General features: G+C 41.7%; 1 protein-coding gene across 6 annotated transcripts in view; it reads left to right on the top strand.

The window, feature by feature from the left end:
• The first annotated feature begins 864 nt into the window (after window positions 1–864).
• The window catches only part of SPAG9 (sperm associated antigen 9), a 61,764-nt gene continuing 37,326 nt past the window's right edge, over window positions 865–25,302 (top strand). For 3 of the 6 annotated variants that reach the window (XM_041486453.1, XM_041486456.1, XM_041486451.1), the window contains exons 1-3: window positions 866–1,313; window positions 7,348–7,468; window positions 18,312–18,382. In XM_041486453.1, coding sequence (XP_041342387.1) covers window positions 1,008–1,313; window positions 7,348–7,468; window positions 18,312–18,382 — 498 coding nt within the window. In that variant the 5' untranslated portion in view covers window positions 866–1,007. Of the gene's footprint in view, window positions 1,314–7,347; window positions 7,469–18,311; window positions 18,383–25,302 lie in introns of all 6 variants that reach the window. The other 3 variants (XM_041486455.1, XM_041486452.1, XM_041486457.1) reach the window with 2 other exon arrangements.

The following is a 25,302-nucleotide window of genomic DNA, read 5'->3' as shown; positions in this document are numbered from 1 at the left end:
GTGCCTGTAGAGAGAAGACCAAAGAAAACAGCCTTAAGCTGAGATAGGGGAGATTCAGATTAAATATTTGAAATTTTTTTTTGTTACTGTTCATGTGGTCAGGGGTTGAAAGGGGTTGCCCAGCAGATGGTGGCATCACCACACGGGAGCTGTTTAAGAGGCCTCTGCAGTAACATGGTTTACTGGTTTAGGAGTTACAGGGTGACAGAACCACAGAATCAACTAGGTTGGAGAAGACCTTTGAGATCATCCAGCCCAACCTGACCACCGTGTCAATCAGACTGTGGCACTGCATACCACATCCAGTCTTCGACACCTCCAGGGACGGTCACACCTCCCCGGGCAGCCCATTCGAATGCCCAGTCACTCATTCTGTGAAGAATTTCTTCCCAATGTCCAACCTGAACCTCCCCTGGCACAGCTTAGGGCTGTGTCCTGTTCCTTGTTCCCTGGGGCACAGCAGAGCCCGACGCTCACCTGGCTGCACCCTCCTGACAGGAGGGATTGTAGGGAGGGATAAGATGTCCCCTGAGTCTCCTTTTCTCCAGGCTGAGCTCTCACAGCTCCCTCAGCCGCTCCTCACAGGAAGTGTGCTCCAAACCCTTCCCCAGCCTTGCTGCTCTTTTAAAGGTCTCTTCCAATCTTGAGGATTCGGCGATTTGTCAAGACTCGGTGACTCCTGCCGTGTCTCCGACAGCCCAGCCCCTCCCGCCGCCGCCCTGCTCCCGCCAAACGCCTTTACCGCGAACACCGCGAATGCCGCCAGCGCCCCGCACAGGCCCCGCCCCCGATGACATCACCACGCAGACCACACCCCTGGTCCAGCCTTACCGCCCGTAGCCCCGCCCCGCGCTGCCGTCCCGCCAGGCCCCGCCCGGCGCGGCGGGTGAGGTCACAGGCGCGCGCCGCTCCCCGCCCGGCCCTGCCGAGGCTCTGCCGCTGCCGCAGGGAGCCGCTCCGAGCAGGACCTGCCGGGCCCCGCCAGGCCCCGCGCGACCCCCGCCGCCATGGAGCTGGCGGACGGCGTGGTGTACCAGGAGGATCCCGGCGGGCCCGGCCCCGCCATGATGTCGGAGCGGGTGTCGGGGCTGGCGGGCTCCATTTACCGCGAGTTCGAGCGGCTCATCGGGCGCTACGACGAGGAGGTGGTGGCCGAGCTGATGCCGCTGGTGGTGGCCGTGTTGGAGAACCTGGACTCGGTGTGCGCTCACAGCCAGGAGACCAGCGTGGAGCTGGAGCTGCTGCGGGACGATAACGAGCAGCTGCTCACGCAGTACGAGCGGGAGAAGGCGCTGCGCAAGCAGGCCGAGGAGGTGAGCGCGGCGCTGGGCCGGGGCGGCTCCGTGGGGGCGGCCGCACCTCCCGCGCTGGGCCTGCCCGGGGCAGAGCGGGCGGCGCCTGCAGCAGTCCCGGGGCTGCCCCGTCCGGGCGCGGGGCTGGCGCTGGGGTCGCGACACGCCTCGGCAGAAGGATGAGGAGGGCGCGGGGTCCCTGCCGGTTCGTGCAGCTGAGCCGCAGCGGGAGCCGTCCGTGCGGGTCCGTGTGCCTGCGGTGCCCTGAGCCGCTCGTCCCGCGGGGATGCCGGTAACCCCTGCGGAGCGCTGCGCTGCCCGTGGGGCCGCGCGAGGGGAGCGGCGCAGACGTGGAACCGAGCGCTGGTTGCGCTGTCACGGCCACGCGGGATGCCCCCCGCGGAGGGAGGCGGGTTGTCCGTTTTTGCAGAAATAGTGACAGCGCCTTGCAAAAGGCATGGAAATACACGGTGTGTAGGCTGAAACCCTTCGGAGTTGGTACATAAAGCTGCAGGCGGCAACAGGTGGTGTGGACTCTCCAGGGATGTCGACTCTGATTTAGGATGTTAGATGTTTTTATTTAGTGTTTGTACCAAGAATCATTTCAGCATAAACAAGCTTGCCAGGCATTATCTTATATGATATTATAAAGCAATGCAGTAGGAAGCAGCTGTGCAGGATAACTTCCTCCAGCTCATTGTCTTGCCAAACTCCTGAAGGAAATTGGATTGGCAGCAGTATCTGCAATGGAGCAAGCATCTTACAAATGTATTCCCAGACCCCTTGTCCTGTGCTAATCTCTCAGGTTGTGCTTGTCTTCTAAATTTTCCAAAAATCAGAAGAACAACTGCACTGAGGGTGAACACAATATTAACAGTAAAAGCTTAATTTAAAGAACACTAGCCCTGTACAAATACTTGTTTGTTTCTGTTATAAGTGAGTGCAAAATGTTGCCTGCAGATTATTCCAGGACTCAGTTATGAAGGACTGTGGTATGAATGGTGTCCCCCCAGCTCTTGGACTGATAGATCATTCATCCTTGTCAAACACATGGTGGTTTTGTGATGCTTTATGGACTCCAGTCAGGGACTGGAGTTGCCACACTATTTCTGACACAAGCTGATGTAAAAGGGTCTTTTAGAAAATATGTTTATATTGAGAGTAATATAAAGGGATTGATAAATCCCTGAACTAATTAATGAGAAAATCCATCAGGCTTGAAGCACAGGCAGTATTTGCCAGATCAAAAAACAGGCCTTGGGCAGCAGGACAGAAACCTTACCAATGTGATGAAACAGAACATGGAGTTAATTTTGTTGTTGTAGCTTTTCAGGAACTGTGTGTGCCTGTATTGGTAGTATGCTTCACTGCCATCTCCATTTCTCTGTGTCATGATAAATTAAGAGGACTGGCTTTATGCAGCTGAAGAACCAATGGTCATGCTGCAAGACACCTGGCTGATCTTTCCAAAGTGCAGTTAGACCAAAGACTGTATTTTCATGGTAAGGACAAAGGTCATTTTTGTGATGTGCTGAGGTCATTGCACTGTACAGTGTGGAAGTGTTAGGTACAGCCTGGTGTATTCAGGAGAGGCACATGTGTTAGTCAGGCATAGTTGCTGAATTATTTTTTCGATGCTGATGGGTGCAGTATGGTTGAAATAAAAGGAGGGAACAGAAATTTAACACTATTTTCCTTGGACAAAAAGTTGCTGGTTTAGCACGTTTCTTTCGTTTGGAGTTTGCCTGTGTCATGTGGCAGCAAAATGGAGAATTTTGAGCTGCTGAGTTCTATATTTATTGTCATCTGTTCATAGATTCACACAATGGTTTGGGTTGGAAGGGGCCTTAAAGTTCATGTCACTCCAACCCCTGCCCGGGCAGGGACACTCTTGCAGCATCAGGTTGTTCCAAGTCCTGCCCAGCCTACCCTTCAGCACATCCAGGGATGAGGCAGCCACAGCTTCTCTGTGCAATTAACACACCTTCTTTTACTTTCTGCTTGTTGTTGTAGGTAATTTATTTGCAGCAGTGTCTTTATCAACATTAAATAGTTTACTATTTGGGTAGGGGTCTCCTTATTCCATTTTTGTAATTTGCCTTCTTTATTTCCTGTGCTTAAAAAGTGTTACTAAAGAAATATCTTAAAAGTTGTTGCCTGTGGATTTCTGGAATAATTTTTTTTTAAGTCACCCTGACAGAATTTCTGGGCCTACTTCTTAACCCTCTGGGTACAGTTTTGATCTTTGTAGTTGCTGCAAAATCATTTGTCTTGACTTTTAACATGGTAGGTTTTTTGATATCGCTGAAGGAATAGAGGAACCAGCTGCTCTGCTGTTCTGCTTCCAGTTCTTACCTTTCCACTTGGTGACTGTGAGGCAGCAATTCCTGCCCCAAAGAAGTGGGAGAGGAACCAGCATTTGTGCTTTTGCCATTTTATACCCTGATAAGAGTTACTTCTGCAGCCATGTGCTGTTTCACACCTGCACTTGTAGCTGGCCTGTGCTTTGTGTGCACTTGCAAAGAGGATAAAATCTACTCCATTTAGCTATGCCAAATTAGGATATCTTTTAGCTTTTCTGCTGTTGGTGGGATTAAGCTGTTTTTGAAATCTTTGGCAACTGTGAAAAAGGATTTACCACTACTAAAATTGCTTTAAGTGATAGCATGAATTTGATGTCTGCTTTTTCTTGCTGTTCCCAGAGGTAACTTCTTCGTTAGGATTGTACGTTGACTAAACACAGTGCAGTAAGAGTTCAAGTATTTTTAACTTGAGGGAACAAAACCGAGTTGCATTTTACAGAAAACTTTCACTCTATTTTACGGCTGTCAAGTTGTTTTCATTTTCATGTATTTTTGTGTCTCCCAAGTCCATCTGAACTGGCTTTTTAGGGGATTTTTTATCTCCCTGCTCCAAGAACTTGCCATTGGCTGAGAATCATTGTTGCAATACACATTGCTGAAGGACGTGTCATGGAGTAATAAAGATTGCCAAGTGGGTGGGACCCTGACATCTGATATGCTCAGCACTGCACCTGGGTCCTGTGACAGGAAAATCAGTCAAGATGTAAAGAGACAGAAGATGACATAAATATAGGAAGAGATATTTCATTTGACTAATAATGTGTTACTGAGTGCTTCAGTGGTTGTGTGTAGGACAGAGGGTTCCAAATGTGCTGGGCTGTTGTGTAGTCTGAGTTCTTGTTTATTCCAAAGACCTCTGCAAGCTTTCAAGTAGGTTTAAAATTGATTACATAAATATTTTTGAGTTTAATTGTGCAGGACTTTCTACACTTTTTATATGAGGCCTGTAAGAACAGGTTGGACAAAGGTCTGGAATGACACATGTGATCCTGCCTGGAGAAAATGGGATGGATTAAATGGGAGTTGCCAAACATGGCTGATGATGGTATCACAGGTTGGGTTTCGGTAGCAGGCACATGCAGGAGGAGCTCTGCATCACATGCTGTGTTACACCTCATCATAGCCTAATCAAAATTAGGATCCAGACATCCAGTGCTGAGCATCAGAACCTGGAAACAAGATTCCTTTTAAGGATCATTTCAGCTGTGTTTTCTGTAATCTTATATAATCTGGTCTGATTGTTTTAAAGACAGGTTGGTGTCCTTCAGCTTGCTCTTAAAAAAAAAGTACCAAAAATCTCACTTCTCACACTTATCATTAGAGTTGCAAGATACATCTTTGTGGCCCAAACAGGACATGACTTAAAATGGGGAAAACTAGATTTTTGTCTGCCTCGGTGTTTTGAATAACCAGTAGCTGGGGTTGAAATGAGAGGATGGCTATTGAGTGCCTACATATGCTGCTGGATTTACATTAAATAGTGCAGGAGATAAGTAGTGTTTGAGTGTATTGTCAATGTAAATTAAGAAAAAAAAAGTATTTTAATATGGGTGCTCAGCCTGTCCTTGGCTGCTCTGGTGGTTTATCTCACTAGTTCTGTCATACTTTTGCAGGCTTAGGGTCTGATGATCAGTCTGCTGGGGCTGTGTCTGTGATTATACTATCACCAGAAGGAGAAGTGAAACCAAATAAAAATATTCAAAGTCCAAAGTTCTCAATCCCAAGATCTGATGAGGTATAGTTTACAGCAGGGGAGGGAAAAATACTCAGCTGTAATTACAGAAATGCTTTAAAGTGTAGCAATGTAGATTTGAACTTGAACAAAATGAAGGTAAACTAGTGGAAGTTAACAAAACCGTTCTAGGCAAAACCAGTTTTACCACTTGCAGTTGAAGAACTTGAGAGGAAATACAAAATTATATCTATCTGTAGTTTCATGAGTAACAATGACATTAATGACTCTGAATGGCTATTTGTTATTCATGAGTATAATTGTCCCTGGCCTTTAGCAAGCTATGACACATTTTTGGGAAATCATCAGAGAAACAACTAAACAAAGATGTTACAGTTTTATAATTCTTATTTCATGTTTTCCCATGTTTAGTGTAGCTTTAGCTCCAGTGCCAAATTTGCGTCAAACTTTGAAGCCCTTTTTGAAAAGGGAGTCTGCCAAGAATAGGCCAGACATGACTTGAATATTAAAGGGGCAAAAGTCTAGAATCAGTTACTACAAAGAAGAAGTGAAACAAACTTAAACATTGAGGTTTTCAAATTACATTGACTAATTAATATTCCCAAACTTCCTGTGGAGGGGGTAGAAAGATTCCTGCACATCTGTGCTTGAAGAGGGATTTTTCAATGGCAGCACCCAAAGCGGAGCTACCTGGGCTATGTCAGCTGTTCCTCAATTGTTGTGGTTTAGTTTCAAACACAGTCATATGAACACCATGCCCAGTCCTGTGATAGCTGTGCAGAGCTTGTCTGAAAGGAACTCTTGTTTCACTTCTACATTTGAAGTACTTTTTAGTCAGAACTTCTTCTGATGATCCTGTGCAATTGAAGCCCTTTTCATAAGGTTATGAATTTCTGCTTTTGTAAAAGCTCTAAAACACAACGGCTACAATGTAGTAATAGTTCACTAACAGTTGATGTATGACCATTAGAAATATTTTTCCCACTAAATTTTCCAAACAATACATAGGAAAAAATATTTAAATCAGATTACTGTTTTCAAGTTGCTGCCTTCACTGTCTCTTCTTCCATGCAGTCCTCAGTTGCCTTTGCCCCTTCAACTGTCGTGGATTTTTGGAATTTTTTCCTGCAGAGGTTTCTCCTCCCTGTTCTTTGAGCCTTCTGCATAACTTGTGTTGGTGGCCTTGTCTTCTCCTTGCAATGCAGAGCAAAGCGTATTGCAAACATCCTTGGCTTTTAGAAGTATTCTTTGTGCCAGCAGTACTTGCTGAATTTCTTGACTTTTTGGGTAAGATAAATAGCAAAAAAAGTGCTTTCAAAGCTGCTATAATGGTGTGTTGGTAATTTCTATGTTAGGGAGTGTAAGCACTGATGCATTTATCAGTGAATTCCAGAATATGGGGAGTCACAAGTGGGGTAAAGCAAGGAAACAGAAGGCGATAGTGATCATCACGGAGTTTTCTGTGCACTTGACAGATTGTAGATGATTATTAAGGATTTGATGAAGACTATGAGAATTTATAGCGGAATTGGGTGGGAATGGAAAAGATATCAAATCATTTTGGTTGGCTCTGCTGCTGGTGTGTCCCTGTTGCAGTGTCTGTACCTTTGTGCTCATGGGTGAACATAACTTTACTGATGATCAGTCAAACTAAGGATGCCACGACTCCCTGTGTTCACATGCACTGTTGGCAGTTGTTGTACATTAAGTTAGACGATAATAAAATAATTCATATTTTTGTTAATCCCAAGCAGGTTATCTGGAGTAGCTGGCACTTAGTTGAAAGTTATTACACAATATAATCTAGACTGGGTGCTTGACTGATGGACCTGGACTGAAATAGTTCTTTGTGTTTAAATGTGGCCTGTGGATCTGTTCAGTTGTTTTGGAAACCACCTTGCACCCTCCTGGCTGTGAAGGGCTGCTGTGTTTCTTCCTACCTGCTGCGAAACCTGTAATTAGTTGTTTGGTCTAACTTAACTCTTCTGTTGTTGTTTAGAAATTCATTGAATTTGAAGATTCTCAAGAACAAGAGAAAAAGGACTTACAGACCAGAGTGGAAGCATTAGAGTCACAAACTCGACAGCTTGAACTAAAAGCAAAAAACTATGCTGATCAAAGTAAGTAAAACATGCTGCTCTCCTTTTAAGTGGTATTAGTGCATTTTAATTTTTGTTCTGTGAAGTGATAATACATATGCTAAGTATCTGTGACCTCTGATTCCTGTGTTTAGGCAGATAACTGGATTTAACTCTTGTGCAAGTCTGTTTTCTTTAGAATTAAGGCAAACAAGTCAGATAGGAGCTTGTGACTTGTAGTCAATTCTTCTGGTATCCTGCTTGTATTGCTTGCCTTTTCAACAGTGCTTTCATCACATTTAGCAACTTTTTCAGGAGATGCTTTGATTACTTCCTTGTTAGTGATAATAAAATAAGGTATTTTCTTCCTATTAAACAGTTGTCTGTGCTAAAGTAAAGGTAATCTTCAGGTTTAGAAGCACAGCTGGGAGGAGAGCATTGATGGTGGTTCTCATTAACTTTTATACAATTTTTGCCGAATTATTTATTTCTAGGAGACATTCCGTTTTTATGGAAAAAATAGTTTTGGGAGAACACTTCCCTTTTTAGAGATGTTCTGTGTAATTGAAAAAAAAACTTATGGAATTTTTTAAAAAAATATGATAGTGATCAGTTGTCTTGAAATGCTTGAAGTTACATATATTGTAGTTTAGACATTCTGCTGGGCTGCTTCTTTTCCAGCCACACAGTCATTGAATGAAACTTCATCATCAGTTTTTCTACTTTTGTACTTCAAACTTCTAAGCCATTTCTGTTGATGTGAGCCTGGTGTGTTCATCAGTTAATATCTAGCTTTTATTGCTGGACCCTGCAGGAATGTAAAGTGAGACTGTGACGAGGCTGAGAGATGACCAGTTTCTAAAAACAGTGTCAGTCATCAAAGTAGCCCCTTTTAACTCTTCTTTCATCCTTTATTTCTACTCAGCTACATTTCCTGCCCCTAACACAGTAAGTTATAGCTCTTTTCCAGCTGAAGCTCTAAAACCTTTCCTGTAAGGTTTAATTTTCATTGACGTGATTGAGTCTATAGCAGAGCAGGAGTATTAGAGTGTTAAGATGAATGTAGGTGGCATCTAGGGCAGCATTTTACTGAAATTTGGACAGTTCAGAATGTTGTTGGCAAATCTCAGAGGCATCACCTGCTTCATTTTCCACTGTTCAAATATTCCCAGATTCTGTACAGGCAGGGATGAAGGAGCACTTAAAGAAATCTTTCCTAGCAAAGACCAGGGTGATTATTTCCTAGGATTGTCTCTTTGTAAATGAAGTCGGGCTAAAATGGATAATTGTAGAGACTTGTACCAGAAACCCTGCGATTCTTGTGGAACAGTGTATGTGTGTATATTTAAGAGCATCACAGCAGGGGAAAATAAAACGTTGTAGCAGGAGTTAAGTGATCTGTTTTGGTGACAAAGACACTGTTTCTAGAAGGCCTGTGCTCTAAACACACATCCCCAACAGCTTGTTCATGGGAGACCCTGCTCTCTGACAATAAGATTTGTGGATCAAGATTGCATCCTGTCTTGTAGGCCATGGCTTTATTCTGTTAATACAATCCAAAGGACAAAGTGGTTGCACGAAAAAGAAAAATCAGTTGGATTTCTGGCAATGTATGTGGCAGCATACCTGGAGTTTCTCTAATAGAAATTACATTTACCATGTATTGATAACAACATTTTATGTTGCTCTGTGAGTCTCTTGGTGTGAAATTCTCTGAAATTCTCTTTTTGCTTTGAAGCCTTCAAGTATATGTATGATTTTAAAGTTTTATTTATATATTGTGTGTATATGTGTGTGCATATATATGTAATAATAATGAAAGTATTTGCCCAAGAAACTCATTTTTTCCAGTAGAATCACTGAGGGTTGCTAGAACTACTTTTTTTGTAAGAAGTAATGTTACTAAAAACAGTTACCATAACTACGTAAAGCTCTAGTGATACAACAATGGTTTTAGACAGTTCCAAAATCTGTTTATTGGAGGAAAAGAATCTTTGTTTTGGAGTGGTGGCAAAATTGTGTATTTGGAGAAACAATAGGGCTGGGTTAAACACTGGGTTTGCTTATGCTTGGTCTTGGTAAGCTGTCTGGGACAGCATGAAAGGCTGTTGGGAAGATTTGACATGCTGCTGATGCAGAGCAAGATCAAAGGGAACATAAGCACATTTGTTGAACGCCTAATGAATATTACACAAGTTAACTGGTTTTTTTAGTGATCTAAATTTCTAAGGCACGAAAACCATACAAGTACATATTCGTGAAGCAGCTTAACCTTACTGCATTACCTTGTTTTGTTTTATAGAGCAGGCAACTGGCATGTTGTACCATCCCAGTCACCGATGCGTCACTTTAATTCAACTCCAAGTCTTTTAGCTGTATTTCTTTTTCTCTTCTACTTCCTATAGTACTGCCTGTGCATCTAAGTTAGGCTCTGGTATTGCTAACTGTGTTACCACATCGACATTCAAAACGGTGGCAGTGTTATCACTGGTAATGGGAGTTGCAAATGTCTGGCACAGAGCAAGTAACCAAATAAAACCTGGGTCTGGAGTGCAGAGTGAGATCACAACATCAGTTGGTGATATGAGTAATAGATTAGAATGGAAAACAGGTAATACATGGTTTTGTGTCATACTTTACCTACAAGATGATTTGCTTTTTGTAGGCTGCCTGTGCTCTGCGTGTTTTTACTTAAATAAGCAAAGCCTGTGAGAACAAGTTTTGTCCATTAAAAAGTTTTGACTCATTCTCTTTAACACTGGCAGTGCTGAGGATTTAGTGAAGGCTTGTCAGGTGGGGCAGCTCTTAAGTTACATGGTTAAGGTCTGCTTGATTGTATGTGATTAAATCTGTGTGCCAGTTAAAATTGCTCAAGAAGTTATGGTTGTTATGTCCTGAATTTTAAGTACTTGTTTGTGCAGTCTAAGTGATTGTCATGCTAAATAAAAAGGAAAAAAAATATTTCTTTGCACTTAAATTTACCCTGTGGGATTGCATCCTTAGCTGAGTGTTCAATCAGGTTGGAATAAAGCTGCTGTTTGACTTCTTTTCCCCTCATCAGAAATTGAAACAGTTGCTGCCAGATGAACGAACTACCTTGAAGTGCTCTGTTCTTTTTTAAGAGGAGGTGGAAAGAGGGAAGATGACAGCAAAACCCTGCTGGGAGGACTGTGAGCCCAGCAGATGATGAAATCCCCAACGGTGGGAGCAGATGCACTGGAGTCACCACTCCTGCATGATGTGTAGCACCCAGTCCTGGTACCTGATGGGCTGTGGTGGTTGCCTAAGTCAAGTTTGCTGCAAAAAGATGGTGCAATATGTGGCACTCTGGGATAAACTCATTAAGCTCTAGAACTGCTTAAAGGAGAGCAGAGGTGTAAGGATTTGTGGCTTCTGTTTGAGCGCAGGAATGGGCTCAAATCAAGAGCACTGATGAAGCTCCTTGGCTTGTGATCCAGATTTTCATCTTGTTTTGCACTGCTGCTCTTGGCTGTAACTTTCCCTGGGTTGCTCCTGTCCCTTGCGTGGCCTGGCTCTCAGCAGTACCTGGTCAGAGAGGGGGGAAAGGCAATGCCTGTGCTCTCAGTCTGTGCTGTGTGGAAGCTCAAGCAAGTTAAATAGCACAGAGTTCCTGGGGATTTGTTTAGGAATGAGGTTGGTATGGGCAGAGATTTTAGAAGTTCTTGCTGTGGGTCTGTAGTAAACTTTTGCTGTGTGTTGGCAAATGTCTGTTTTTGGGTTTATGACTTACCTAGAATTCATGTAATTTTTTCCTTCTCAGCAGCAGAGGGCACCTGTGAACATGATAATGCCACATGTTTACTAAATAATGTTTTTCTGTTTTGCAGTGGTGTATCTGAGGCCAATGCCAGTCTTTGATATAATTATAAGTATTTCTTACAAGAATTTGAAAATACCTGACTTCCACATTACTTCAAGTCTTTGCTGTTGTGAGACCCCCTTGTTCTACTTGTAATTTTGTTTGCAGCATTAAAATATTTGAAATGTCAGCCCTGGACCTGGAAAACAGAGGGCTGTTAAAAACTTGTAATAGCAATACACAGCTCATTTGTCCAGCAGTGCTCCGTGAAGGCACATGATAGTGCTGGGATAGTGCTCAGTCTCCAGTTACAGGGAGGGATAAGATCTTCTCAGAGCTCACGGGATGTTCCACTGAGTTGGGGGGGGCAGGGAGGGCATGGGCTACAGAGGTTTATTTTAGTTTCCTTCCTTGCCTCTTTCTGGGAATATCAGTTTTCTTTATGTATTACAGACTATAAGTGAATTAAATTTTTGGGAGTAAAATATGACTAGTATATTTTGACTTACTACAGGAATGGAGCAGCTTTGGAGGAATCCAAATAAGCTTTCTGGAGGAATCATTCTTGCAGTAACTTATTTATTAGAGAATCTGAAATACACAATGTTTTCATGACTGAAGTGCTGTCTATTGGACGTGGTAGGCTGTGGGAGTTGAAAGATTTGGCTCTGTTTCTGGATCTGCCTAGTGCTAAAGTACAACCAAGATAACAAACTGCATTTGACAAGAAAACAGATATATCTACATATACCTGACTTTATCAAACCTGAGCTTTGTGTGCAAGATAGATTACTTTTGGGGAAAACTGCTTTTGTGAAAGAAACCTAACAAAACAAACAAACAAACCCCAAATAAGTATAATCCCAAGAAACAGCCCTTGGGTTTTGGAGCTGTAAATGTTGTGACACAACTCATGGAATGACAGTATTTCCTATGTCAGGTGATACTGTGCAGATATTGCTTGCTGAAGGTTTTATTTGGGATATGAGACAAACACTTTGAAAGCTGACCTAAAAACATTTGTTTTTCTCAGAAGCTGAACAGGACTATTGCTTTCATTGGCTTCAAGAGAAGATGCAAGACCAGGTTTTGTTGTGAATGTTCTGCAGATGTCATTTGATATCTGGTTTTCCTCTGAGCTCTCAGGACACCAGCATTGCTGTAATGTACACCCAGGCAGACAGCCGCTCTTGGATAATCTGAAGGCATCCAATATCTGAGATGTCTCTGGACATGGGATATCATGCAGCTCATGTGGGTCTGTAGTTAACAGGGAGACTTCAGCTGTGAAGTTTAACAGAAACAAACTTCCCAGAAAGTTGTTTTGAGGTTTGATTTGTGTATCTGCACAGATGGTGATGTGAATAACTAAGCTGGTGTGAAACAGCTCTGTCAGTAAATGCTGCTTCTAGGGATGGCTCAACTGGTGTTTATCTCAGGGAATACAAAAAAGCTTTTCAGTAGGTCCTGGAAAGAAGTTGAAAAGTTCAGGTTTGTTCCGTGGAGGTCTGGATTGTTCCTGCTTCATTTTCACAGGCTGACAGCAGTAGAACTAATCTGATTTCCAGCAAAGGAGGAACAGAATGGCTTGAGTTCTTATATTTCTTGATTAACAGATGTGGAACTGAGCTCTTTGTTAGTGTGTGCTCAGTGTGGATGTTCCTCATCTCTGATGATGTCAGTCATTATCTCAGGTTAGTTTACCAGGCAGATTCCCCCTTACCCTTTGCTACACTGTGCCTCAGGTATCCATCACACAAAAATTCTTCTGTAAGAAGTGTGAGTACCCGGGTGTGCTGGAAAGGGAGGCTTTCCTCCTGACTGTGCATTTCACAGCGCCTTTCCTGGCTTCCCGGTTCTGTTCCCAAAGACCTGCTGTCTGTGTGGTTTTGGGAGCCAGCAGCCCACTAGATGGAGCAGGGGGTACAGCTGGCTCCAGAGCAGGCACTGAGCCAAGCTACAGGACTCAAAGCTAAAATAAAATGGAGCAGGAAATTAGAACAGTGATTGGCCTGCTTTAAGCTTAGCTGTTAATATAGCTGAGCAAAAGTGGTGAGACGAGCTTGAAATCCATTGGTGTATAATTATCTGCTCATGTGTGTTTTTAAGTTAAGGGAGTGTTGTGGTTTATGTGCTGGAGTTTGGTTGTTACAGTGATTCTGTTGCTCAAAATACTGCAGTAGCTTAAGAAAATTACTTCAAATGTCTTTTAGAATCTTACATTCCTGAGTTTTCCACTGGCTTTTAAAACAAATCCAGTCTGCCAAAGCTTGTGTCCACACTGACTTGATGTGGATTTTATCAGACAGGGAGTTGCTTCAATAGCCAAGTGTATAAATGGAGCATCCCACTGTTTGCAAAGCAGTCAATCAAAAGTTTTCTCAGTAAAACACTTCTTTTGCAGTGACTGGACAAGAAGTTGGATTTTGGGCTTGATTTTGTGTAGAAGTTTCTGGTATATATTCTTGATTGTTTGAGTTTCAGCCTGTGTGAGGAATATCCTGGCATGTGGTTGTCTTTATATTAAATGTTGTAGCAGCAGGATGTTTAAAGAATTTTGGGTTTTTTTTAAGTTTTGTTTCAGGTTTTTGGTAACAAATTGCAGGGATTTTGTGTGCCTTAGACATAGTGCAAACTTGAACAGTCCAGAAGTGTCAGGGTTAAGACCATTGCTGCTTCATATGTTGATATTTGCTATCAACAGAGCATTCTTGACAGCTAAATTATCTTCATAATTTCAAGTGCTCTACTTATTAAACTGAGATCTAGAACTGTAGTTCACAGTCTAAGAGCTACTTGAACATGTTGGTCTTGTCAAGGGGTTGAATTTTTCACTTGTTTTACAAATTAGTTTTTTGTGCTGGTTTGATTTGCAGGTCTTACCACTTCCAGGTTAAACACTTGTTTGATAGCTTAGTCCCCTTTTCAGTCCAGGAGTGATGTGTGTGCTCTTTGGCAGCTACTTAGGAGGTCATAAGGTCCTTCTGGATCTGTATCTTAACTTTGATGTGGGACCTGCATTAAAGAATAGAGCCAGATGAAAGGTGTCCAAGGAGAGTCTTCAGACAATCCTGGTGCCAGGAAGGGCTCGTTAATGAGCTGGATCTCTGTCCTGGCTTGTGTAGGGAGAACTTGTAATTCCTCTTGAAGGCATCGCACTGGTTGGATTTGCCATTCTAGCAGGTCTGTTTCTCTTTCTCCCCCTCAGGCTTATCAGGAGTTTGAGGCAGAGGACAACATACAGATGAAAGGTGTTCCAAACTTGGTAAAAGCCATCAGACTTGGGAGGTAAGCTCTGACTTTCAAACAGGCAGGGTGGGCAACTTGGCTGCCTAGTTCCTTGTAATGCTGTCAGGAGACAGAAACTCCAGTTTCTCTAGTTTACTATTACATTTAATATCCCATTTTTAGGCTTAATTGGTTTTCTGAGAGAACTTTGATCAAGATTGGTTTCTCAGGTCATTAAAGGTGTGAGAACATTGGCAGTGCTGGAGAAGTTTGCACTAGGCCTTGCCTTGGGTTTGAGTTGGTGGTGATGTTCCAGGGGGATGCCTTCTCATCAGCCTAAAAGCACTAGAACATTTGCATTTTATGCTCATACTTATGGTGCTTGAAGACTTTCGTATTTTTTCTGCATAAGCTTCTAAGAGTGAGTAGTGCAACTTTTTTGTTGCATATTATATTTTGCACATGTATTATCTTAAACAATGTAATCTTGCAATGTAAGATCTTCCTTGATGTGACAAGGCTTTGTAATGGCTTTGTAAAGACACATTGCAACAGAGACAATGGATACTTTTGCTTTTAGGATATATATAATCAAACTAATCTTACCATTCACCCATAAGAATTTGACATCTCAGTGGAAAAAAGTCTGAGACTGAAATACCAGAGAAACTTTGTATTGTTACTGAAGTCTGACAGGAACTATGTCTGGTTGGCACTTGGCAGGCTCAGCACGTGGCAGGCAGTGCCAGCACACAACTCCATTCCTCCTGGGGTGTTATCAGGGCCAGACTTCCACTCCTTTGTATGTTGGTGTATTAAAACGGAACTGGCAACAATTTAGTTTAAAATGTGTTTCTGGATGCCAGTGAAAGGCATTTTGCCCTCCTGTTTAGTTTCCTGTTACTGCTGATGGGAATGTTTCTTTAATAGTGACTTAAGTTTCTCAAAGTTTTTGGGGTGAGAATCTGGTGGTCGTCCTCAAAATTCTTCTGACTGTGATCAAGGTGGTGGTGATTTCTGATCCTTGGGGAATATCTGATCTCTTGCACAGTGTTTAATTGGAAAAATAAAGTGTATTCCGTTGGGGTTTTTTTTTTTTGGCAAGATCTTATCTTGATGGGAGGCATATTTTGGGTAGAATAGATTTCTGGTGCTGTGTCTCATCCTGCTGGTATTGGAAAAACCAGTTCTGAGGATTGTTGGTGTGGTGTCTGTTGAGGGTATATAACTTAGTGTACGTCCTCTTCTGGCTGAAACTTCTACCTCTAGCAGTGTGATATATTGCACAGCTGGAAATGACTTCCAGCAGAAAGTGCTTAAAGTCAGTTATATCGTCTTCTGGGCCCTTAATTGTTTTAACCTTTGTACTTAATGAAAACTGTGGTCAGATCTCATGGAGATACTGCCCTTAACTATGCAGCATCACTAGCCATGTATATGTGTCTTCAATGACTTGATTCAAGGAACTATTTATTATAACTGGGCCATTAAAGTTTAAAAACATTTTAAAGCTTTTCTTTCTTCACAGATGGAAAAAGTGGTGTGCTTCTTTATGGAACCTCAACCCCTTGTGTGTTGTATCCGTAACAGTGGGAAATGCTTTTCTGGACTTCGTGAAGGCTGGTTGTGGGCAGCTGCAAAGAAGGGTGTTGGTAACACCTGATGTGGTGTTAATCTTCATTAAATGTGCTGTTGAGTACTTTCCCAGAATCCACTTGCAGAATTCATCCCTGGAGTTGGCTACACTGTCTAGACGTGAACTCACTGAACAATGTTGGGTGCATCACCTTGGTTTGTGTGGGAGTTCTGGGTGAGGCTGAATTGAGCTGTGACTTCACCACCCAGTGTGAAGCAGCGGGGGAGGCTCCTTGGACACTGTTTATTGGAGAGGGAGCTGCTTTCAGCAAATACAAGGTCCATCAGTCATACAGTTTGCGCTTTCTGATCTCCTGTTTTCCCAGAGAAGGTTTAGCACCATGGAAAGGTTACGAGGGAGATCCTCTGGGATCTGTGGTGCACAGCCTGGGCACAGTGTGCTCACATGAGAGCTGCTGAATATTTCTGATGGCAGCTGTTTAACATCTCGTAACTCATGGCTAGGATGTCAATCGGGCAAAGATAGTGGATAAAATATGGTCTGTCACATCATAGTTTTGTTAATTATAAGTTCTGATTCTTGCTTCTGTAATGGCTTCCATAAAAGCTCACTTCAAATGTACAAGGAGACTTAAAACACCTTGTGCCTCAAAACAATAAATGGAACTCTTCTATTCAGTAGTGTTCTGCATTATATAAATATGTATCTTTTAGATGCATGCATTGTGCTGTAAAATACCTTTTTCTCTGTGTTGTGCTATGTTGTTCCTCCCCTGCTGCTGTTTGATCCAAAGAGCTTTTGTTCCGTTCGATAACAGGGCAGAAATGGAAGCATTTGATCTGGCAATGGTATAAATAATATTTGATGTAATATTTTGGCCAGATATTTATAGGTGGACTGCAAAAGGTTGTGTCAAGGAGCGTAATGTTCTTATAAGAGCAAGATTAGATCAATAGTGCAGAATGTTTATACAGATTTGAGTGAGTAGACAGTTATGTATTTTGGTTCCAGCATTTGACTTGGGCAAAGACTTTTTTCCATTAAAACATACTTATTATAAAATACTGTGCCAAAATACAGATAAATAGATCAAAAAGAAATGATATATGGAGAATTAATTTTCAGGAGACCCAGCTGGCAACACGAAAATATGCAAAGAGCATAGAAAATCTTGGCATTTGTCTTCAGATAATGTGTGTCTGGCAATGACTCTCTGGAAGCATGGAACTACAAATTTGAACTTCCCCAGGGATATTTAAACATAGCAAGTAGAATAAGCTGTTACACAATTTGATACATGTGCTTATGTCACATGAATATTGTGTTCAAAAATACCTGCATAAAAAGATAGAATTCACATCTAAGCAGCAAAAATGTTTTGTGTTTGAATGACACAATAAGTTGTGTATAGAAGGTTCTGAATTCTGTTAGTTTTTCTGCAAATTAATTGCACTGGAATATCATAGTTTGTTTCCGCTCAGTTTCAACTGAGCTGCTCAGTTGGTTTCATCTCCCTCTAATAAGAACTTCCTGTTTGAAGTTCTCCTAAATCTGCTAGATGTATTTTTAATTTCTTGAAATACCTGCAGAAGTATTCAAACGTTTTCTCTCTGTAAATCTATTGCCTTAATGCTCAGTGAAGTGTGAGTGAATGCCAGCAGAAACCTTAATTTCCGTACCACACAGGGCTTGAACCTGTTTTAGCAGATACCTTGCCTGTGTTTGTCCTGGCTAAACACCTCTGGAAATTGTGTGGATGTGTTTTAGGGAACTGATGTAGGACCTTAGCTGGAGCTTGTGGCTTCATCTGGGATTGAGTGATGTGGCCTCTGCCTCTTCCTGCAGTTTCCATGTGAAACAATCTGGATTGGGATGAGCAGTAAGCTGGACTTGAACAGAAAAATCCCCTCTCACTGGCCTAGCAATCAGCAGGGGAAAATAGGACTTGGGCTCTTCAGGGGAATGCAAATTGCAATATTGTGCTGCTGTTGATGTACTTAGAAAGCTCAGTGATAAGAGCTTAAAAACTTAAACACTGACATACTTTTTATCGTGCTTTGTGTTATTCACTTCTAGGAATATTCACTTCTGATCTGTTTGCTTAGTCCTTAAGTCCTAAGTGTTATTCACTTCTAGGAATATTCACTTCTGATCTGTTTGCTTAGTCCTAGGCAAGTCAGTCTCACTTACCAGAGCTCTGAATTTAGTTTTAATTATTTTATTCTTATTTTTTCTTCCAGTTAGCAGACTTGAGGAGCGGGAGGCAGAACTCAAGAAGGAATACAATGCACTTCATTCAAGACATACAGAGGTAGGTTGTTACATCAAGATGATGTAAAAATGTATATCTGTGGAAAACCTCGTGTTGTGAGCAATTGGGAAAATTATTGAATATTTTGGTTTGTACACTGAGTTGTAACCAGGCTTAATTTGGTGATGTAGTTTTTCCCTTTCACATCTGATTGGCTATTTCTCAATGTTTGGTTGCACATCTGTCATTTTATATAGCTTTGTCAGATGTGGAGAGGTTTTAAAAAGGAATTTGTTCTTCCATATTTCTGAGGCAATTCTTCAAAACACACTAATAGGCTTCAAAGAAATAGAAATGAAGTTACATTTTCATACTCTTCCTGTCAGTTTTCTGTGTTGGTTTCATTTGTACCATTGAAGGAAAAAACCTGATCAAAACCTGGTCTGCTGGTATTTGTGATTAAAAGAATTCCCTGCCATACTTTATTGATAGCTATTGAAAATGGGATTTGCTGATGAAGATGGAAAAAGTTTGGATTTGTTAATTTAAATAAATAAGAGCCACACTGTTTAAGTTGTGTGCAAAGCACAAAAACAGGACTTGCAGTGCTTCAGTTTTCATTAGCAGGTTGTCTTTCCCATGCAGGGATGTTTTACTGCCTAAGTCATACACCTATTTTAGTGAGGAAGTCACTAGATCCTTTAAATTATTCTGATTATTCTAGAGTCCCACTTGAGCACAGTTCTCCTTACTTTCCTTGCTTTGCCTTTGGAAGGTCAGAGAGCTTGTTTTAGATCCTTGCTACCAAAGAGAGCAATGCCATACTGACAGCTCCCAGTCCAAAAGACCCATGTGGGGAAAGGGGAAGCAGATACAGATGTCAGATTTGGTTATCTTGAGTGCTTTCAGCAACCTTAAGTGTTTTATACTGACAGCAGCTGAAAAGTGACTTGAAACCACGACTAGTCTATAGTGCTTGTGTGACAAGCTCTTAAAAATAATCATATGTTTACTGAAATTGTAGCATTTTTAAATTCGCATTTGTTACTAGGTAACTGCTTTAGAATGGCACATCTGTTGAAAACTGGAAATCTAAATAAAATGAGAAGTGACAAATCTTAATGCTGCCCCTGAGGTTTGGCCTCCTTTTGATCTAGGGGTATTTCAGAGTATGAGGTGCTTGCAGAGTTCTGGTTATTGTAATTCAAACCTGTGGGTTCTGATATAATAAAACTGGCAGCTTTTTATTGAATCCTGTTTCACAGAATTCAAGATTAAATGCAGTGGGCATTCGCTTTCTTTGGTGTAGGGAGAGATGTTTCCTTGGGTTTTACTATTACTGGGGTGACTATCCTTTCTTCATAAAGAAATAATTTGTAGTGCACCATGGTATATCAATACCTCTGTTCTCCTAACATCAGATCTGCTGTTTTCTGTACTCTTCCCTTTCAATATGATTGCTTCCTTGATTCTTTGTTTTCCAGACCAGAGTGAATCTTGCAAAGATGCACCTCCTTAAAGGATGGAGCATGTCAATATTTTAATGTTGTATGCTGGAGCATGTCTGAGACTCAGGGACAGAAATTCCTGGGAGCTGGAAAGGACTGGCTGATAATAATGCCCAACTCCCCATTCCCTTTGTGATTTCCTGGTTCCCTTTCTCCCAACACATTCTAAAACTTTATATCTGTGTCGTAACTTTCTTCTTTCAATGCAAGGTATTTTGGCAGATATCCAATCTCCTTTCAGCATTTAGGTTTATCAGTTTTATTGGATCAAATATTTCTATCAAATACTTGGTTTTTAAACTTTTTATTCCATGTTTTACCAGGAAGGGGTACTTCTTTCCTCCTGAGTCCACTTCACTGTTTTCTTTACAAGTGATCCATCTTTGGTACTTACTGAAATGGCAATTGTTTTTCTTTCAGTTGACTAAATAATGAACAGAGCATTTAGGAAGATTTTTTTTTTATTTAGCTCTAAGATGCTTACTTGGACAGATGTCACGTTAAAGACACAATGTAATTGCATTTTGTGCAAGCTTAATTTCTAGCAATTTTTCTGTCTTCTGTCTTCATTATTGGTTTCCTTCCACTTGCCACCTCCTCTTATTCTTTACTTCACTGATGAATATTTCAAAGTTGGATGTCTTTCCCTTCCAACTGCTGACCTGAGGTTCTGTATCCATGTCCTTCACAATGCCCACCTTTCAGCCCTCCCTATCTGTCTGTGGCTGCCTTTGCTGGAGTTCACTGCCAAGCAAAGGTGCTGGCTCAGCACCCCAGGGAATGTCACCCATTTTCAATCCTAATGGACCAAGACCTACTGAAGCTGAGTCACCTTGGTGAGTTCTAGCAGGGATGTGAAGCAGAGAGCTGAATCAATTCCTCTCTGCAGTGTGTGTGTTGTGGTGAGAGCTGGGAGTTCTCCTTGGAGCTCAACCTGCCAGAGACAGGGTCTGCATTGCAGTTCCAGCACCAGCCTGCCCAGCAATAAAGTGTCTGCAGCTGCAGAGATAGCAGGGCTGCCCTGGCTGGGGAGAGCTCTGGGGACAGGCTTTGCCCTCCATCACCCTTCTGTTCAATCAGTGTCTGTCTTGCTGCTCTCTGGAGAGGGCGGTGGGCTGGCTGGCGTGAGTGCAGGAGAGCCCATAAAGCCTCCTTCCCACTAGGACTGTACTTGGGCTAACTGGCTTGTTTTTAAATTGATTAGGGTATAAGAACCTGAGCAGTTGAGATGGCAGATTGGAAGGTGGGGTGTAGTGGGTAGTGAAGGGGATAAAATGTTTGATCAGAACAGAATGGATGGAATAGCTTGAACATGTTCTGACTTCTGTGCTCTGGTTCCTTGTCTTTCCTGTGCTCACAGTGGGTTTTGATCTTGTGCTGATCATGTTCTGCTCTAACACTCAGATGAGATGAGTGACAAAGCAGTGTGCTGGAGTTCCTGAGGTGGAACTTCTGAAACCTAACTATGCAAAATCTTGTTTCCATCTTTCTCTGACTGTAAAGGCCTAGATGAAGGAAGCAATTATACAGCCAAGGGCAATGTGCTGGAAAGCAGAATGGTTTATGGTAGTCTAAAGTCTTCAAGTCTTTGCTCTTTGAATTAGAAAGGAATTCTGTCAGTTGCCTCTTGTATATGTTCTGTTTAATTGAATCTATAGAATCTGGCTTGTTCTTGTTCCTGGATAAAAGCAGGCCTGTCTGTTCTTTGTAGCTGTGAGGGCTTTTTTGCCTTTGCTGCTGAGATGATGCACTGCTACTACTGCTTATTTCAGAACAAACCATTCAGGGTGGTTTCACCTGGTGAGTAGGAGGTAAAGGATCTTACTTTCTTTTTTTCTGCAGAGCTAAAGGGTGTAACTTCATAACTATGGCACTGGCTTTTTAAAGACTTGGCTAAGGCTTTTATGTTTATTACTCATTTGGGAAACTGAGGCAAAGCAATACTTGAGATCTCCTGGAGAATTGACTAATACCTGTGGCCTCTCTCTGCACAGGCTTCTAAAATAAACCTCTTTTTATCTATTTAAGGAAGTTATTCTTTTTCTCCTTTGGGAAACACTAGGCTGAGGCAGTTCGATATCTTTCCCTGACACACAGAATATGGGCTTAGTTTAATGAAGCATAATTGGGCCATGGAAGTTCCTCAGTGTTCTGCACTGATACAATGTGACAGAACAGTGAGCTTGGCTCTGGCACTGGGAATGGACTTTGTCAGGTTCATTAGGATAAACATATATCCCCAGCAAGTCCCTGGGCAGGGGACAGGAAGAGAAGGCTAGTGGAGTTGTCTATTTACAATTATAGCTGAGCATGGGCAGCTGTCACATTGTCTGTGAGATTAGACTTTGGATATAAATTCAAGCAAATAGATTTTCTAAAGCCTTATGCTGAGCATTAACAGCTTGATCTATAAAACGTGGATGTAACATCTTTAAGTACTAATGTATCTCCCAGCAACACCATCTTGTGTGTGGATAATGATGCACAAGCTGTCCAGTGGGAGTGGTGCTTTTACTTCGGTGAGAAACCCACCACAAACCCTGAAAGAAAAAAAGGTACTTACATGGAAATATGTTTAGGACTTTGATACTGAATCGAGGAGATTCTAGAAATATCTGTTACCTCAATATATCTAATTATTTGGTACAGAGAAAGATCTATATGCACACAGTTGGGTGCACATTTCCAGAGGGAGGAGCTGCTTGTGTCTAGCCTGATTGGATCTGCAGAATAAGCAGTGGGGTCTATAGCACTGAGCCTGGTCTGACAGCCAAAGAATTACTAAAACCTGTCTGGGGGAGCTAAAGCAGTGACACAAAAAGGAAGGAGGAGCGAAAGAGCAAGGAAGGTATAAAGGACTTGGTTAAGACAAAGGTGCAGGTAACAACATCCCCAACATGGCATATCCACATTTTTTTGTGACAAGTGCCAGGCTTGTATACACTGGGTGTGGTTGTATTTGTAAAGGTAGAAATTGAAATGAGTGCCAGGATGCTCATTGTCTTTTACTGAGTGCTGAAGTTTAAGATGTAGAAGAACCTTGTAACACTTCTACAGTTGTAAAACTTGTCACGTGCCCTATGAGGAAACCAATCTGAGTATTTTTATGAGGTGGAAAGACATTGCATTCAAAGGGAGTTGATTTCATGTGCACTCTGTAATGTGTTCAAAAGCATGTTGTAGTTGGTTTGTACATGTGCCTTAAAATCATTAACACCTGAACTGTGAAATGCTGTTAACTAAGGTAATTCTTCCAAGTTCTGAGTTTATCTTTAATCGCCTGAGCTAATAATAATTGAGCAATGTGTTTAATTACAACAGTGCTGAAGTGCTCTGTGTTTGTGATGTATATTCCTAGGAACAACTGGTTGTATTCAAAATACTTGTGGACTTCATGGGCAGCAGAGCAAATTGTCCATAGTGAAAGGTTATGGATGACTAAATACTGCAGCTTGTATTGAAGATGGGTAGACATAGTCAATTATTTATCATCTGTCCTCCAACATAACTTCAGTAAAAATTATGCTGAGTGGAGAGCAATTCAATCCATTTAAGTAAAAAAAAAATAAAATTGTCAGTAATATTAAAACCTTTTTATTTTGATAGTGGAATAATCTCAAAACAGCAGAACTTCTAATCAGATTTTGAGTCCTCAGAATTCTAGTGCATTAATTCATTACAGGTTTTTGGATCAGAATGGCATGATTCATGGATATGCCAAAGCTTGAGGGTCATTTAGATTGAAAAGGTTTTTGAATGTTATCTGGTTCAAATCCCACTGGTTTTGGAGTGAGTCTTCAAAGTTCTATTGCAGGTGAGCAGTTAGAGTGGGCTTGCTTCTCAATAAGCTGCAGTATTTATTACTTTAACCTTCAAATTAAGTTTGTGGAAGTTGGGAATTCACACACCATTTCTTATGACTCTACAGGACTAGCTGTGGAGCTCCCCATCCCATGGGAAGGGGGGGTGAGGAACTCTTTTCCTTGTGGACAGTATTCCAGTATTGTGAACTTTTATCCTTGGGACCCTGAGTTGAGGCAGAGAGTGGTACCACTGTTCTGATTTTTTGGACACCACAGGCACATATAGCCTGGGTCTGTGGAGAAATTGCTGTGTAGCACTGCACATGCCCATAGAACCTCATGATTCTGTGAATCTTCAGTTGCCATGCAGCACTGCACATTCTGTTTTTGATTTTATTTTTCAGTTCCTATAGCTTGTGTGCATTGTGCTGAAGTATGTGATCTACAGATTTGCTTATTTTATTATCAGCTTCATTTTCAGCTACAGAACAATAGAAACTGAACAGTCCTTTAAATTGATGTGCCCTCCAGCCTCTGTGGGTAATAAATGTGATGAGAACTTTCAGTGAACAAAACAACCTGGCTGAGAGGAGGGAAGAGAGTAGGTTAAAACCATGTCCTTTGCAAAACATGAATGTTGTGTGGGTTTTACTGACCCTGTTATTTTTTCCTATGTGTTAGCAGTTCCCTGGAGAGGTACTAGACACTCATCTTCTGTTCGCTGGCTGAAAACACAACAGTTGTTCTATTTAAAATTTAACTTTGAGAAACCAGTTGGTGTGCTGAAAATGGGAGTGTTGTAGGCAAGTCAATAACATCTTCCTCCCATGATGAGGGAATACATGAATAGGATATGGAATGGTCTAATGTGCATTTCAAAATTATACACTCTTGGGAGTCCCCCCTCACCTGGAATTCCTAAACTATCTGCATTATAATAAATTTGTGAAAAACTATGCAGAGGAACAAGCAGAGTACCTAGTTCTGGCTGCTTGGTTAAAATGGAAAAAAACAAATGTGGATGGTTGAAGGTGGAGCTTTCAGTCCTTTTGTGCCTTTTGTTTGTCTCTGTGTGTGAGCAAGCATTAAAACCAGAAAACAAATGGGATGGTCTGGTGAAACACTGCATTTTGTTGGAGGATAAATGTTGTAAGCTTTTGACAGCAGTCCAAATGTATTGTATAATGTTTCTCTGAAAATAGCATGATATTTTGTTGTGGTCTGAATTATATTTATTATTTCAGGTGAATGCTGGGAAAGCTGACATCTGTATGTAACCAGCACTTAACATAAGTTACTGATTTGTAGAATATCCATCAGTCAGGATGTCTTAAGCTGGTTTCTTTGATCAGAAAAATCTGAAACTAAGAATTCCTGTGTAGTTAATGCTGGCAAACAGCATTTGAGGAGAAGCTGGAACTAGTGGGGGTTGGTGGCATCTGAAAGTCAAACTTGGATGCATCAAACGTGTCTTGAGAGTAACACATAAATGTAGGTTTCCAGGTCCTGCTGAGTTCAGTACTCGTGTGCAGCTGCCCCCAAAAGAAAAGATTATATAAACTGGTTGTACAAATGCCTGGAGTATCACTATTCTGAAGTGTTTGTATACCTTTTGTAGAACAGCAGAAGAAATTACAATTTTAAGGAGTAGTTTGTTTGGTTTTTTTTA

The sequence above is a fragment of the Pyrgilauda ruficollis genome, unplaced genomic scaffold, assembly GCF_017590135.1.
Source record: "Pyrgilauda ruficollis isolate IOZ18807 unplaced genomic scaffold, ASM1759013v1 scaffold77, whole genome shotgun sequence".
NCBI classification, from domain to species: domain Eukaryota; kingdom Metazoa; phylum Chordata; class Aves; order Passeriformes; family Passeridae; genus Pyrgilauda; species Pyrgilauda ruficollis.
The sequence above is the reverse complement of the archived record's forward strand: the minus strand, read 5'-3'. Positions and strand labels throughout refer to the sequence as shown.